The 15,589-nt window shown below is 42.7% G+C and overlaps 1 protein-coding gene across 1 annotated transcript in view; it reads right to left on the reverse strand.

Moving 5' to 3' along the window:
* Positions 1-4,064: 4,064 nt before the first annotated feature.
* phf14 (PHD finger protein 14) overlaps positions 4,065-15,589 on the reverse strand; it is an 81,152-nt gene continuing 69,627 nt past the window's right edge. Inside the window, exon 18 of the mRNA XM_066674239.1 lies at positions 4,065-5,517. Coding sequence (XP_066530336.1) covers positions 5,443-5,517 — 75 coding nt within the window. The 3' untranslated portion in view covers positions 4,065-5,442. The remainder of the gene's footprint in view (positions 5,518-15,589) is intronic.

The raw sequence follows: 15,589 nt of genomic DNA on the forward strand, positions 1-15,589 counted from the left end.
TCAGACTTTCCATCTACAAGGAGGACTAACGAGGTAGGAGTGTCTGCCAGAGTGGGCGCAGTGTTTAAAAACATCTGTACAATTTCTTTGGACCGGTTCTTAAGGTTTTGCTTCAGACTGTACACATCGTTTTTCACTTTCAGCCATTTTCCAGGGAATCAGTGGATGTCATCAGCATTAGTCTTCCTCTCCCTCTGTTGTGTGGAGTCTTTTAGAGACTTTTAATGCGAGTGTGTGTTCCTCAGGCAGCTGCTTGTTGAGCACAGCTCCACTCTGGGAGTGCGTGTGTATCATTAAGGGCCTGTTTGGTATGCAGAGGGTGTGTGTATATGTGCGGAGGGTGGAGGGGGTTTGGTGCATCTGACCGAGCGGGCCACTCCGACATTAGCGAGCCCGGTGCTGTTATTACAGGCCTAATGACATCCTCCTCGCACAGCATGCTGGGAGTCGGGCCACGGGGGGTCCGTCTCTGCCGGCTGGAGAGGCTGCCGATGCCTCATCAAAGCGCATCAATCGCCGCCGCAGCATCCTTCCCACACTGGAAAAAAAACGAGCCAGAGCCCTCCAGATAATGTCTTTCATGGTTCAGTGGCCTTACAGGGGTTCCCTCCTGCATGGCCTTGAAATGGGCAAATTAATAGTTGCTTTGAAACAAATTGGAATTACACCCCTCAATGCATTAATGTCACAAGCTCAGCCACCTCCCTGACAGAGGCAAGAGACAGAGGGGGAGGGGGTGGGGGGTGGTGGTGGTGGGCGGTGGGACTGCAATATCCACCAGCATTGTGTTTCTTTTTTTTTTCCTACATCAGTTGAAGCCATACTTTACACAATAAAACTACATAGCGCTATGGGCTCCACAGTCCTATGTTATTGCACATGGATAACATACAGGGGTTGGACAATGAAACTGAAACACCTGTCATTGTAGTGTGGGAGGTTTCATGGCTAAATTGGAGCAGCCTGATGGGCACTAGTAAGACCATGTGCATCCAATGGTTCAAACATTGTGTCCTGAAGGTGGTGCCGTGTATCAGGACGACAATACACCAATACACACAGCAAGACTGAAAGATTGGTTTGATGAACATGAAAGTGAAGTTGAACATCTCCCATGGCCTGCACAGTCACCAGATCTAAATATTATTGAGCCACTTTGGGGTGTTTTGGAGGAGCGAGTCAGGAAACGTTTTCCTCCACCAGCATCACGTAGAGACCTGGCCACTATCCTGCAAGAAGAATGGCTTAAAATCCCTCTGACCACTGTGCAGGACGTGTATATGTCATTCCCAAGACGCTGTATTGGCTGCAAAAGGAGGCTACACCATACTAATAAATTATTGTGGTCTAAAACCAGGTGTTTCACTTTTATTGTCCAACCCCTGTATATCAGTATTCATCAAGTTCCTCAGTTATAACCTTTTATTCATTCATTATTTGTCTGAAACAGTTTATCCAGTTCAGGGTCGCGGTGGGTCCGGAGCCTACCCGGAATCATTGGGCACAAGGTGGGAACACACCTTGGAGGGGGCGCCAGTCCTTAGCAGAGTGAAACACACTCACATATTCACCTAATGCACCTGTCCAGTAACTTATTGTGTGACAGAGAGTGCTAATGTGGTGTTAGAAGTCTTGCCCGAAAAAATTCTATTAGTGTTGTGTCACTGCCCAAGTTAAGAATTGAACCTTACTCTCTGCCATGTACAAACCGGATTCCAAAAATTTGGGACACTAAACAAATTGTGAATAAAAACTGAATGCAATGATGTGGAGATGGCAAATGTCAATATTTTATTCGTAATAGAACATCAATAGACAGATCAAAAGTTTCATCTGAGTAAATGTAACATTTTAAAGGAAAGATATGTTGATTCAAAATTTCACAGTGTCAACAAATCCCAAAAAAGTTGGGACAAGTGGTGGGAAAAAGGAAATTGAACATATAACGAACAGCTGGAAGACCAATTAACACTAATTTGTTCAATTGACAACATGATTGGGTATAAAAAGAGCTTCTCAGAGTGTCAGTGTCTCTCTGAAGCCAAGATGGTAAGAGGATCACCAATTCCACCATTGTTCAGCAGAAAGATAGTGCAGCAATACCAGAATGGTGTTACCCAGCGTAAAATAGCAAAGACTTTTAAGTTATCATCATCAACCGTGCATTACGTCATCAAAAGAATCTGGAACAATTGCTTTGCGTAAGGGTCAAGGCCGTAAAACTCTACTGGATGCTCGTGATCTCCGGACCCTTAAACGTCACTGCACCTCAAACAGGAATGCCACTGTCAAGGAAATAACAGAATGGGCTCAGGAATACTTCCAGAAAGCATTGTCAGTGAACACAATCCACCGTGCCATCTGCCGTTGCCAGCTGAAACTCTACAGTGCAAAGAGGAAGCCATTTCTAAGCAAGCTCCACAAGCTCAGACGTTTGCACTGGGCCAGGGGTCTTTTAAAATGGAGTGTGGCAAAATGGAAGACTGTTCTGTGGTCAGATGAGTCACGATTTGAAGTTCTTTATGGAACAATGGGACGCCATGTCATCCGGACCAGAGAGGACAAGGATAACCCAAGTTGTTATCAACCCTCCGTTCAGAAGCCTGCATCACTGATGGTATGGGGTTGCATGAGTGCTTGTGGCATGGGCAGCTTGCATGTCTGGAAAGGCACCATTAATGCAGAGAACTATGTTCAGGTTCAAGAAAAACATATGCTCCCATCTAGACGTCATCTCTTTCAGGGAAGACCCTGCATTTTTCAACAAGATAATGCCAGACCACATTCTGCAGCAATCACAACATCATGGCTACGTAGGAGAAGGATCCGGGTACTGAAATGGCAGCCTGCAGTCCAGATCTTTTACCTATAGAGAACATTTGGCGCATCATAAAGAGGAAGGTGTGACAAAGAAGGTCCAAGACGATTGAACAGTTAGAGGCCTGTATTAGACATGAATGGGAGAGCATTCCTGTTTCTAAACTTCAGAAACTGGTCTCCTCTGTCCCCAGACGTCTGTTGAGTGTTGTAAGAAGAAGGGGGGATGCCACACAGTGGTAAAAAATGGCCTTGTCCCAACTTTTTTGGGATTTGTTGACGCCATGAAATTTTGAAACATGTTTTTCCCTTAAAATGATACATTCTCTCAGTTTAAACTTTTGATCTGTGATTTGTGTTCTATTCTGAATACAATATTAGATGTTGGCACCTCCACATCATTGCATTCAGTTTTTATTCACAATTTGTTTAGTGTCCCAACTTTTTTGGAATCCGGTTTGTACATGGCAGAGAGTAAGGTTCAATTCCTAACTTGGGCAGTGACACAACACTAATAGAAATTTTTCGAGCAAGACTTCTAACACCACATTAGCACACTCTGTCACACAATAAGTTACTGGACAGGTGCATTAGCCTCACTGAAGGTACAAAGAGTATACCTTTAGGTACAGTAGTGCTTTTGAAGTGCAGTTGTGTTCTCTTAAAGTACACAACATTACATTCTTCTGTCCAGAAGGATAGATGAATATTTGTAAGATTCCTTTATATTTTTAAAATAAAATAAGTGCAGTAGGTAGAGTCACTGTCACACAGCTCAAGCGTCCTGGGGTTGTGGGTTCCAGTCCCACTCTGGGTGACTGTGTGTGAGGTGTTTGTGTGTTCTCCCTGTGTCTGCATGGGTTTCCTCCGGGTGCTCCAGTTTCCTCCCACGGTCCAAAAACACACGTAGGTGGATTGGTGACTCAAATTTGTCCATAGGTTTGAGGGAATGTGAGTGTGTGTCGCCCTGTAAAGGACTGGCGCCCCCTCCAGGGTGTGTTCCTACCTTGCACCCAGTGATTCTGGGTAGGCTCCAGACCACCACGACCCTGAACTGGATAAGCACTTGCAGAAAATGAATGAATGAACGAATAACAAATAAATTCTGGAGATGAAATGGAGCCTATGAAATCAACTCATCTTAAAAATAACTAGAATGAATATATGCTGAATATATGCAAATGATTAGCATCACAACTTTCACAAGTAATGTTTATTAAGAATTACACATTTACAAAGTACCTAAATACAGACTCTTGTGTAAACTCGTGTGGCAGGCAAAGTGTTCCAAAATTCTGCAACACAGTGAGATGAAGGCAAGAATTTAGATTCATGACGACCATTTACCACCTGGATAATATGAGGCCATGTGGTTGCACATCTGTATACGCCCATGGCCCTGTATACAGAGCACTGTAGAAAATGCAAAAATAGTGTTTGCTCTGATATCTGAGTGTTTTATTAATTATTAATTACTCTCAGTAGATGCTAACAAAACATTTCAGCCAATGTAAATACTGTGATAATACTGAAATGATAATAGCCTCACTCTGTATGATGCAAACATGCAGATGGGCAAATGGAAGAAATCAACTACAAAGCAAAAAAATAATAATAAATTCAATTTTTTACTTGAGAGTAATCAATATATAACAATAGTAAATCTCTCTCTGTACAGAAATATATGTCAGAAAGATAGTGTTGTAGAAATATTGGCAACACAACTTTAGTATGATAATATATCACACAGGATATTCACATTCAGGTTGGGAAGGCCGTGGGAATGTTTAGTGTATGAAAATAACCTGAAGAAAAGAGCTCGATTGGACTGGATTCACATTACAGCACAGAGCATGACAGAGGTTACTCCAGATGCAGGTCCAGGATCAGCCATGTCTTTAGAACCAGCCTTGTTTCAGGAGATGGAGGAAGAAAAAGCAGAGTTCTCCTTCCAGCAGTCGGTGCCAGAAGTCCAAAGCCTCTTTTTCTCAGAGTGATCTTTAACACTCATGACTCATCTCACATAGATTCACAGATGGTGACTGTGATGAAATGGTGTCGACAAGAAAATGCCAGTGCAATCACCTCCAATTTCTCCAGTTTTCTTTTCTTGAGGTCTAGTACGTGTGGTACAGTAAATGTGCATGAGCATATCACTACCGCTGGAACAAAACCTTGCATCACAATGGCTTTAGAAATTCATTTACAGAATGTGACCTGCCCTTTACACTGTTAAATGTTCAGAATGAATGGAGCAAGAGGAATTGGTCAAAAATATTGGAAAATAATGTTCAAGGTTTTGTTCCAACAACAACTTCCATTTGCTTTTAAAAATATATAAACAAAACAGCTTACAGATTAAAGCCATCATATTCTTTGCTTAAAAAAAAAAAAAAAACAAGATCAATAAATTGCTGGTTACAATTTTCTCTGGCAAAGCAGATACATGTCTCTGTGTCTCTGGTAATAACGCAATAAGGAGTGTCAATGAGGGCCAAGACCAGAGTGGCACTGCTGGCTGTGAAGGCGTAACACTGTGAGAGTCTGAAGCTTATGTTTCTAAAGGAATTGGAGGTGACAGCTCTAACTCTGCGGACTGAACACTAATGGCGAAAGTGAGGTAATTCAGTTTGAATTCTCCTGCTCTGCTGCTTCCTCTTTCACAGACTCCTCCTCCACCTCACGCACCTCTTCTTCTTCCTGAAACGGGGAGAGTGGGTTATTTAGTGGCAGACATGAGAGGGTTAAACATGTATTAATCAATAGATTACTTATTTCTGGTTTTATAAGGATCATCGTGTTAAACCGGGGTGCAAATGTATACTCGATTTTCAACTCAGGATTTGATATTCACAGTTTTCTGAATAAAATGCGAGTAATGACTTCACCAGTGTTGTTTTACAACGCCATTAAAATGTATAGGAACATGCTTGTGTGGGTTGTTTCGTTCTGAGTGGTTGTGAATGTTGAAGCTCAAAAAACCCAGTTGCATCAGATGCCATAACTAATAGGATACCCACTGCCAGGTCTCTGCAAAACATGTTATCACATTCTTATATTAAGTTAGCATAGGCGCTAATGCTAAAGTGACACTAAATCCGATTACTCTGTTATTTCTGGACCACTATTTTTTAAAGTTATATAAGGAAATAAATATCAGTGTAAACAGGAAAAGTGGACTGCCTCAAAACATGTTTTCAATAAAACTGTGTGTGAGCAACACATCAGCCATAACAGAAACTCACTAACGAAAACCAAGAGACAGCCGTTTTAGCAGGTGTTCTAGTGTAGTGGATAACACCACTGCTGTGTAGGCAGTAAACATGGGTTCTTGCCCAGGTAAACACATACACTTTGTCAATATTAGTCCTTAGGCAAGACTCCTGACACTACATTCTGTCATTTGATTAAAATCATAAGTCACTCAGGATGAGTATGCCTGCCATGTTATACATGTGAATTACAGCTATGACAAACCCCCTGGAGTATTCTCTACTAGTGAAGACATTTAGCAAAATGAAATTAATTGGATCTGTATTTCACATACACTGCGTCTCAAACAGGCTTTTACTGGGTTGCACAGTACAAATGTCAGATTTTAAATTTTTATTATTATTATTATTATTTTATCCTCATCTCCTTGCTTCATACCAATCTACAAATGTTCCTGCTAGCATCATGCCGGAGTCACTTCAAGCTCCCGCAGATTTAGAGGAGGACACAAATAGAAAACGACGGCCATCTCAAAAGTTAAATGAATCTGACAGATGCAATTATCCCCTCTTCCTGGGGTTAATACACACATCTACATCCAGCCATGTGTGATTATCTATTCCCAACCACACACTGCCCTCACACCAACCCTCTACTACTGCTGTATTCCCTCACACCTCAGATCACACCTCAGCCTTAGAAAACACCAGCCTCTCTTATGATTCCGAGTCACACTCCATACTTCAAACTGTCACAAACATTGATTTTGAGTTGAAACATTGAAATAAGGTTGAAAAATATGGACGCACCATTTTCTGTAACAAAAGCCATACCTCGGTAACAGCTAATACTGACATTACATTTACAAATTTCCTCCAAGTTATATGCAGCATTTCAAAGGCCATGAAGCAATCAGCAAATATTCTCTAATTATATATAAGACATACACTGTTCTAAAATAGGAAAGTGACAAGCAAAATAAAAGAGTAAATAGGTGGAGAACCTTCTAGAAATTGTGAGGGGCAGCCTAGGACTGAGTGAAAGGGAGGAATGAGAATCTAGAAACAGTGAACTGTGTGAATAAAACAGGATGAAGAAGGAAAGCACATGCTGGAGGACATTTTAGAATGTGAGAAGGTGAGGAAAAATGTTAAAGACCTGAATAGGGATGGGCAGTATCCACACTTTTCAAACCCTCTCAAAATATTATCACAGTATTACCATGGGGAGGAGGGTGCATTGTCAGGCAGCGTAAGCCTCATATCTCTGAGTGCGGCTCTAATGAAGGGTTTTCGGCACTGTGCTGTTCAGCTCAGCACAGCCCGACAGTGCACACCGACACACGTTGGCCATAAAACCTGTTTCTGAAAGAGCAAATTTCAGAGAACTGTGCTGGAGGAACAGAAAAGTTTTAAAATAAATTCAATAAGACAGGCGCTTGTGGTTTAACACACCGCAGCAGATGGTTCTCCAGCAAACTGAGGTTCAAAACACACATATTTAGAGAATAAAGCCTGAGAGCATAAAATTGAGTACCCTTTCACTCAGTCCAAGGCTGCCCCTCACAATTTCTAGAAGGTTCTCCACGTATTTACTCTTATTTTGCTTGTCAGTTTCCTATTTTAGAACAGGATTTTATCTGTTTTAAGCTTAATTCCTCTCTCTTTTAACCCAAACACAGCACTAAACTCACAACTGCAGTTGGCTACTGGGCTTGTGTTTTTTCCCCTACCCGTTCTCAGTGTGACAGTCAGGGTGCTCCCACAGCGCCCCCCTCCCTGTGGAACTCTTAAATGCACATAAAATAACTTTATGGCTTTGTACTTTAGGACACAGAACAGAAATTTGACAAACCACACACACGTCATAAATACAGCCCTCATTTTGAGATACCGTCCACAGATGCTCAAGCCCAGCATCTGTGTTTAATGGTGTTTGCTGGAGAACACTGGACCTGTAGATGTGGCGCAGTCTTGATGCAGGAACTGTAAAACCTCATGCTTTATCTGACCTTAACAACAGTAGTATCTCGAGCTGGTAAAGGTGGACCGCCGGAGTTCAGTTCAGTTTAATCTGCAGAGGCAGCTTTGGCTTGATCCAGCAGCGTCTCAGTCTGGAGTCTCTGTGTCCGGAGGGAACTTTTGATCTACAGTCTGGTTCTTATGAAAAATGTGGTACTTTTTTCCTGAACTCTGGATACTTTGTTGCTCCTGGCCCTTAGGGGATATAAATCTCCAAGAGGGGCGACACCTCATGAACCCCAGCGCTGGATCTGCCGGTGCCATCTACCAAATCTCTCTGACAAGCCTGCCAATTTTCCAATTACCTGTGGCGCCATACGTTATCACCAGGCCAGTCAGTGCTTAAATGAGAAACAAGATGGTGGGGTGGGGCTGCTGCATGCTAAGTGCCTTAGTTAGGCTAACTGCCCCACTTTTCCCCCCCTTCCACACATTTTATTTTTTGTCTTAGCTGTGATTTATAGTGTGTCCCTGGGGAAGGGATGACACCAGTGCTCCTGGATACTCTGGACTGATTTGTGGGTCCCGCTGAGCGGCCCTCCTCCGCCCCCCTCTCCTCTGGGGGACAGCAGAGGACTCGTTTCGGCTCATGAGTTACAGCTGAGACTCAGTTGCTGTTGGCAGCGTTTACACACTAGCCACAACCTCATCCACTGCAGCAAAGTGGCTCAGAGGAGTCCAACTGGGGAGAGGAGTGAGACGGCAGTGGAGAGGGAGTGAGAAAACACTTCTTAAGCTTCAGGTGTTTCGCAAATCTGTCACTTTGAGTGTCAGAAAATAGGAAAAGTACAGTAAAACACACCGTAACAACACTCTCAGAAGAACTGTCACTGTGGTTGTACCCTCAGATATTCTGTACTTTTATGTTGTGTTGATTTCTATTACCCCACTTCATGTCCAAGACTTCAAATATCCGCCTCTCTCTGGAGAAGAGAATATAATGTAAATTTAGGGAGCACAACTTGACTTTAGAAGCACTGTTGTATTTTTAAATGTTTGTAACAGTGGAGGATGCAGGTCTTTCAAGGAGGGGAAGCTCAATTTCGGCCTACATCATAAAATGTGTCGGTTTATTTATACGTAAATTCTACCCTCCGTCCCTTTTTAAGAAAATGATCTGTGACCCTGTCGTACCAACAAGGCGTCTTTTCCAGGGACTTGACTAGTGTCCTCTCAATGGCCAGCAGAGCTAGGCTGCTTAAACGGCCTTGGCCCATGTGAAGTGTGTCCGCCTGTGCTCTCACGGATCTTTACACCAAAGGATCGCTGATTCGCTCATTTCGCTGTCAATCAAAAAGGGATTCAGCCTCAGACAGATCATCCAATCATCATGCAGAAGCTGAGCGTCCGAGCCAGCCGAGGCCAGCCCACTGCCCCATAGACCCCCAGAGACGCTGAGCGTCCGATGGGCGGGACAAAGCCCAGCATTTATCCAATGACTCGTCTCGTTTTGCTGCACTTCGCTGCTTCGCTATTGAACGGTGTGGACGCTGTTTAAAGCACTGTGAAGCTGCGGGAATGATTGAGAGGAAAGCCGCATCTTTACCAGTGATAAGAAGCTGATTCTGAACAAAAGTTGAGCGCGTTGTAGTGCATATTTATTCAATGACATGTACACACAACAGTATATATTTGATCACTTATTTTTTGACATTTTAGGGGAAGCTAAGCTTCTTAGAGCAATCGCCTCTGGTTTGTAATATCTGACATTGCAGACCCATTAAACAGACTCTAGCAAACTTCCTATCTGTGAATGTTAGACAAAACCACAATTAATTTGTCAGGATATATCTCCGAGGAGATAATCCACTTGCACAGTGTAGGGACAAAGTAAAAGAAAACTAATCAAAAACATCAGTCAAAATGATTCAAAACAATTCCTTTTTTACTATTGTGATGGACTCCCAAGTATTTCCACTCACCTTACACTTGTGTTATGTGATGTGACAATAAACCTGATTTGATTTGATTGGACAACTACGCATGACCTAACAGACTAACAACAAAAACGGTCCCGACCTGAAAATATTATTTAAAGATTTTATCTTTGAGACAGAGGAGAAAATCAAGTTCATTCTCAGTTCAGATCCGAACATAACCACAGGTGTAAAGTAGCAGCAGATGCTGTTGTTACCAGAACAATGGACAGCCTCCTAGAGCCCAGACGCCAACAACATGGGATACACAGAAAGGAATCACGTGGATTGTAAGCAGCAGAAAATGCAGCCAGCTTCTAGGACTGAACACTGGAGGTGTCAAACACGTATACCTGCAAATATGATAACATTGCATTATATAACCAATCAGTCTAAAAAGAGTCTGTAATAAAGACGAAGGGCAGAGACACTAAAGGATGAAATCAGTAACATTGCAGTTAGTAAAAGTGTTTGAGTCAATTTAATATATTTAACACATGGCATTTGGCCATTTCAAATTTGGAAAAGTACCTGGCCGTTTAGAAATTAAATGAATTGTGATCTTAAATAATTACATAGTGTTTTACACTGTTTGAAGTAACTTACCTCGATAATAAAAGAATAACACAACAATCTTCTAATTATGCTACGAATACTTGCCACCTGTACACTGTGGGTAACAATAATAAATATTAAAACTTTGTCTAAAGGGCTTCATTTGAGTGTTTATTTTGCCAGAAGAAAAGAGAATAGTGCTACAGTGGTTCTCTTGGTCGACTCAGTTTGTCTTAACGTCTTTACTACAGGCATATTTCCTTCTTCGTTTTAAAATACAGTGTTAAAGTATAACAGTGAGTTTTATTCTCCTCCAATAAACACTCATTTCAACGTATTACTAGTGGTATCTGAAATGTCAAGATCTCTCATTTAAAACACAGTAAACTTATTACACTTTGGTAAATCTCTTCTATTTTACGCTAAATTCTTACTTTTCCGTCAAAACAGTGAGTGTTTTGTCCAGTCTCTCTGTGCTCTCCCTCTGTAAACCTTCAGTGTAAATCTCCGCTCACAGAAACTGTGCCTGGCTGTTTTCTGCTGACAGAGTGACATTTTCTTCTCTGAGCAGAGCTCGAGGACAGCGGCCCTCTCCAGGCCCCCTCCAGCTGACAGGCAGCGGCATTGTGGGATATCTCCATCCCTCTCCTCTGGGGAAGAGAGGGGGTACGCATCCTGCCACTCATTCACTCACTCACACACACACACACGCTCCACACAGCAGCCAGCCCTGTAGCTACTGCTTATACACTTATGCATGATAATGAAATACCTTTTTTTTTCTAATTACATCTTAGGTATTCAGTACAGGAGTGTGTTTAGGGGGTGGGGGGTGAGGGGTGGAAGTAAAAGAAATAGGGAAAGAGAGGATGAGTGAGGGACCGAGAGATGCAAGTAAAGGAGAAAAAGAAAGAAGAAAGAAAAGCAAATAAGAAAAAATTAAACAAAGGACAAAATGAGAAAAAGAGTGAGGAAAAAACGAGAAAAATCCTGACAAAGAGGAATATACAAGAGAAATGGGGAAAAGGCAGAAAGAGAACACTGAGAGAAAGATGAAAGCAAGATAAAGAATGAAAGTAAAAAGGGAGACAGTGGGAGAAGGAAAGAGCGAGAGAGAGAGAGAGAGAGAGAGAAAACATATTCGGTATAAAGCAGAGTCGCTGTAGAAAGTAGAGTGTACAGAACTGAACCCTAGGTGGCAACAGAGCCTTGTGCAGTGTTAATGTGATAGAGGGAGAGACCCCTGCAGCCTGATGGAACTGCAGCCCCTCCTTCCCCTCTCCTGCCTGCCTTCCACCCACCCACACACACCCGCACACACACACAGTCAACTTCATAAAGTGGGATTAAAATAAAGCTGGGTAAAAAGAATTAAAATTTACAACGCTGCTTTTGCTTTAATAAGCTTTAGCATCCTTTATCAAGCTGGCGCAGTCCTCAAAGAATTAACAGGCTAATTAGTATGACTTATTTCCTTATCGTGTTTTCTGCTTTCATTGTATTTACTTGTGTGTGTGTATAGTGCACAGAAAGTGGCTTTTATGTAGTGTGTGGGGGGGGGGGTGGGGGTCTGCTTTATTGCCTCCTCCTGTTTGATAGGTGCTGCTGCTGTGTGTCTAAGCCTGGCTGCATTGCACAAGACAGATTGATGTCCCACAATGATGATGAAAACACACAGCGTGTAAGAGAGCAGGAATAACATCCAGAGAAATGAAGCAGAGTGACGCAAGGCAACGGGTGCCTTCAGAAAAGGGCTGCTGCACACGGAGAGGGCGAGAGAGGGATAGAGAGAGGGTGAGGGAGGGAGGAGCAGCGCGAGAGAGACACAGGCCTGGAAAATTTGTTCATTCCTTCCTCAATCTGTGCGGTTCATAAAGGGGAATTCTAAGAAAAATGAAAATGCCTACATACATTATAAATCTACAGCAGCGTCCCAAAGCCTGGGCTGCAGCCAAGGTAGCCAAGGTCCTACTCTCTGAAGACCCCTCCTTAGCAGCCATTAGCTCAGTCAAATGAATCGGTCTAATGAAGCTGAGCGATGATGTCAACAGAAAGGTTCTGCTTCTTAAGGTTGTGGCTCAAAACAAAACAATTTACCCCAGGGGTCTGGTGTAAAACATTCAGACCTTTACTGTTGCACGGGGAGCACTGGCCCACTTCAAGAACATCAAACACTTGCAGCCTGTTTAACTGCTGTGTCTGGTGGTGTTGTTCTTTGTGCTGCAGATACGTAAAGGACCTGAAGGATGTACAGTGCACAGTGCATTGCTTATGTTTAAGGAAGTGCTAAGTGCATCCCAAACACGGAATAACTCTGTTTGCCATAATACATTAATTAGGGAAAGAACAACCATTGTACACTTACTGTATGAACCGTACAATAGTAGGAAGCTGATTGGATGTGACCCCATTGTTCTACTCTCTGTCCTATCCTCAGTTCCTTCTCCAAGATGTTGTTTTAGTAGATTAAATTAAATAAATCTGTATAATTGAATTAAAATAACGCTTATGAGGGTTTAATCTGCAGGGATGCCTCAGTCATCTGAGGCTGGGAGTCCTTGAGAGAGCACAATTAACCTCGCTCTCTGGTTGGGTAGTAAAGGATGGCCCCTTTTGCCATCTCTCTCTGTTCACAGTGGCGGATAGATCCGAGACAGTTCTGGGAAGGTTGTGTTCTCTGTGTTCAGTGGTGTTGCATTAGGAGCAGTTTAAAAAGATGTAGTGTCTCAGAATAAAAAACCCTCCCAAGGCTGGTGGTACTGTATGCAGTTAGGAGAGACTTTACTTAGGGTGACCAGACGTCCTCTTTTTTAGACTTAAAAAAATGTCCAAGCAGAATTTCACAAACGTCCGGGATTTTGTTTTTCTAGAGCTTACATAGAACTTCGAGAAGTTTTGTTCACAAACTAGTCCTGCCCTCCCCTACTCCGATTGGTTCGATTGAGTGAGAAGGGGGCGTGGTGAAGTAGCCTAAAATCTTCTGATTGGACGGTCTGACTGTAGAGCTACCGTTATTGGTCGATAACCTTCTCTGTAAACATTTAATTGGTCAGTCTGCACGTCAGTAGTCATCCACCTCCCCACCCCCTGCCCGGAGACGTGTCCTCTTTTTCACCATCTCAGATCTGGTCACCCTACTTTACTGAAAGCATGGAAATGGCCATGACTAATTATTAGGATGAAGATTTGGCAAAAAAAATTGGGGACAAACAAAAAAGTATTTATTAATGCTCCTAATTATCACTGCCCTTTTTTTTAAAGCTGTTCTTTTAGTTGTTTCTTTTTCTCTACACCAACGTGTTCTTAAAAACAAACAGTTAGTAATATGACACATTATAATGACATGTATTGAGCGCTGTATCACCCAGTCCTGAAGGGAAAGAGACTTGTGCATATGTAAATGCACAATTGTATGGGTGTGGGGAATGGCTGCACTTGAGCAGATCTATTTCATTTGTCTGGGTTGCTTAAATAACTACAGGCTAAATAAAGTATAGGGACAAACACAGCTTGGTGTATGTGTAAATGTTTAGTCTGCTAAGTGTGTGTGTGTGTGTGTGTGTGTGAGAGAGAGAATGTGATTTAAAGCTGTTGTCAGACTGGTGGATGTGACACAGGCGCGTTTAGTCATAAACACTCGGTTCATTAGGCGGCTGAGGCTGTGTGTTATGCGCTACATTGAACCACCTCTGGCCCTGTCATCCCTTTCTCTCTCTCTCTCTCTCTCTCTCTCTCTCTCTCTCTCTCTCTCTCTCAGCCCTAGCCAAAGCTAGTCACCAGATAGCACAATTAAACTTCATGACTGTGCATATTTGCGCTTCCCATTTTCCGTTTATTACAAAGGGCATTCATTAATCTGCCTTTTTCTCCAAGAACGCATTTCCATTTTAGTGAGGCGTGACAGATACTGAGGTGAACTTACGAGAAGACGGCTAATTAAATCAGCGGTAAAATGCACAAGCCAGGCTTTTTTTTTTTTTTTTTTTTGCCAACATCTGATAAGACCTGATGCTTGAGGGGAAATATACGGTGAGGAAAAGTACTTTCTCTCCATTTCCAATTTCGGTTATTTAGAGCATAATATTAAATCACAAATAAATGTGAGTGCTCATAGTCCATGGGTAAATTGGCTGCTTCTTCGCAGGATGCTCGCTCTTAGTCAGGGAAGGAAGAGCAAACTAAAAGTGAAAAAAACAGTAGCCATAAAAGCAGAGACATTAAACACAGCACTAATAAAGTGGCTACTACAGGATGGATTCACAGGTGAAAACAGATGAGGCGCATCGGTGCTGTTGTATCGTGAGTAATGGCGAGAAGCCGTAATGATCCCCCTAGGCACAGTGGCAATCGCTGGTAAAGCCTAGCAGGGGTCAGTAGAAAGGGGTGGGTGGACTGGTGGAAATGGACCGAGTAGTACAAGACATTCTGGTCTGAGGATGAACTCTACAAAACAGGCTGGGGGTGGGGTGGGGTGGGGGTGGTAATTCACTAAGCAAGATCTCTCATTTGACCAGATAACTCAATCCCACACTTTCGGACTGTCCATTAGGAATGTCCCGCAGCTCTTTCCCTTTTGGACAAAATTTACTTGGGCTCAAGTTATCTGGCTAACCTGAGAAATCGTGCTTTGTAGAATAGCCCCCCTGCTTTAACCCAGAACACAGAGTACGCTAATCGGAACCCAAAGCCCAATCCAAATTCACGCTAGCCCTTGAATCCAGTGTGATCTCAGAAACCTAGCTTAAACCAGGCTAACCCGAGCCAATCCAGGCTGAGCCCAGAATCTCAGCATAATACAGGACTGTCTCAGAGCCCAAATCTAACCCAGAAAGTCAGGAAAGCCTAAGATGAACACATAAACTCATGCTAACTCAGACTGAGCAAATCCAGCCTGCAAATAAAAGTGCAGGTATTTTTAAGATAAATTAAGTCTACGGTTACATTTTCAGTCTCAAAAACCAATGAACATAAAGCTTCCCCACAGTATATTTCATTTTTACAGCACTGTACTGAGGGCAAAGTTCCTTCCCTCCTCAAAAACGTACATAGTGTACATTCTGCAGTGCT

The sequence above is a fragment of the Hoplias malabaricus genome, chromosome 6, assembly GCF_029633855.1.
Source record: "Hoplias malabaricus isolate fHopMal1 chromosome 6, fHopMal1.hap1, whole genome shotgun sequence".
Lineage (NCBI taxonomy): Eukaryota > Metazoa > Chordata > Actinopteri > Characiformes > Erythrinidae > Hoplias > Hoplias malabaricus.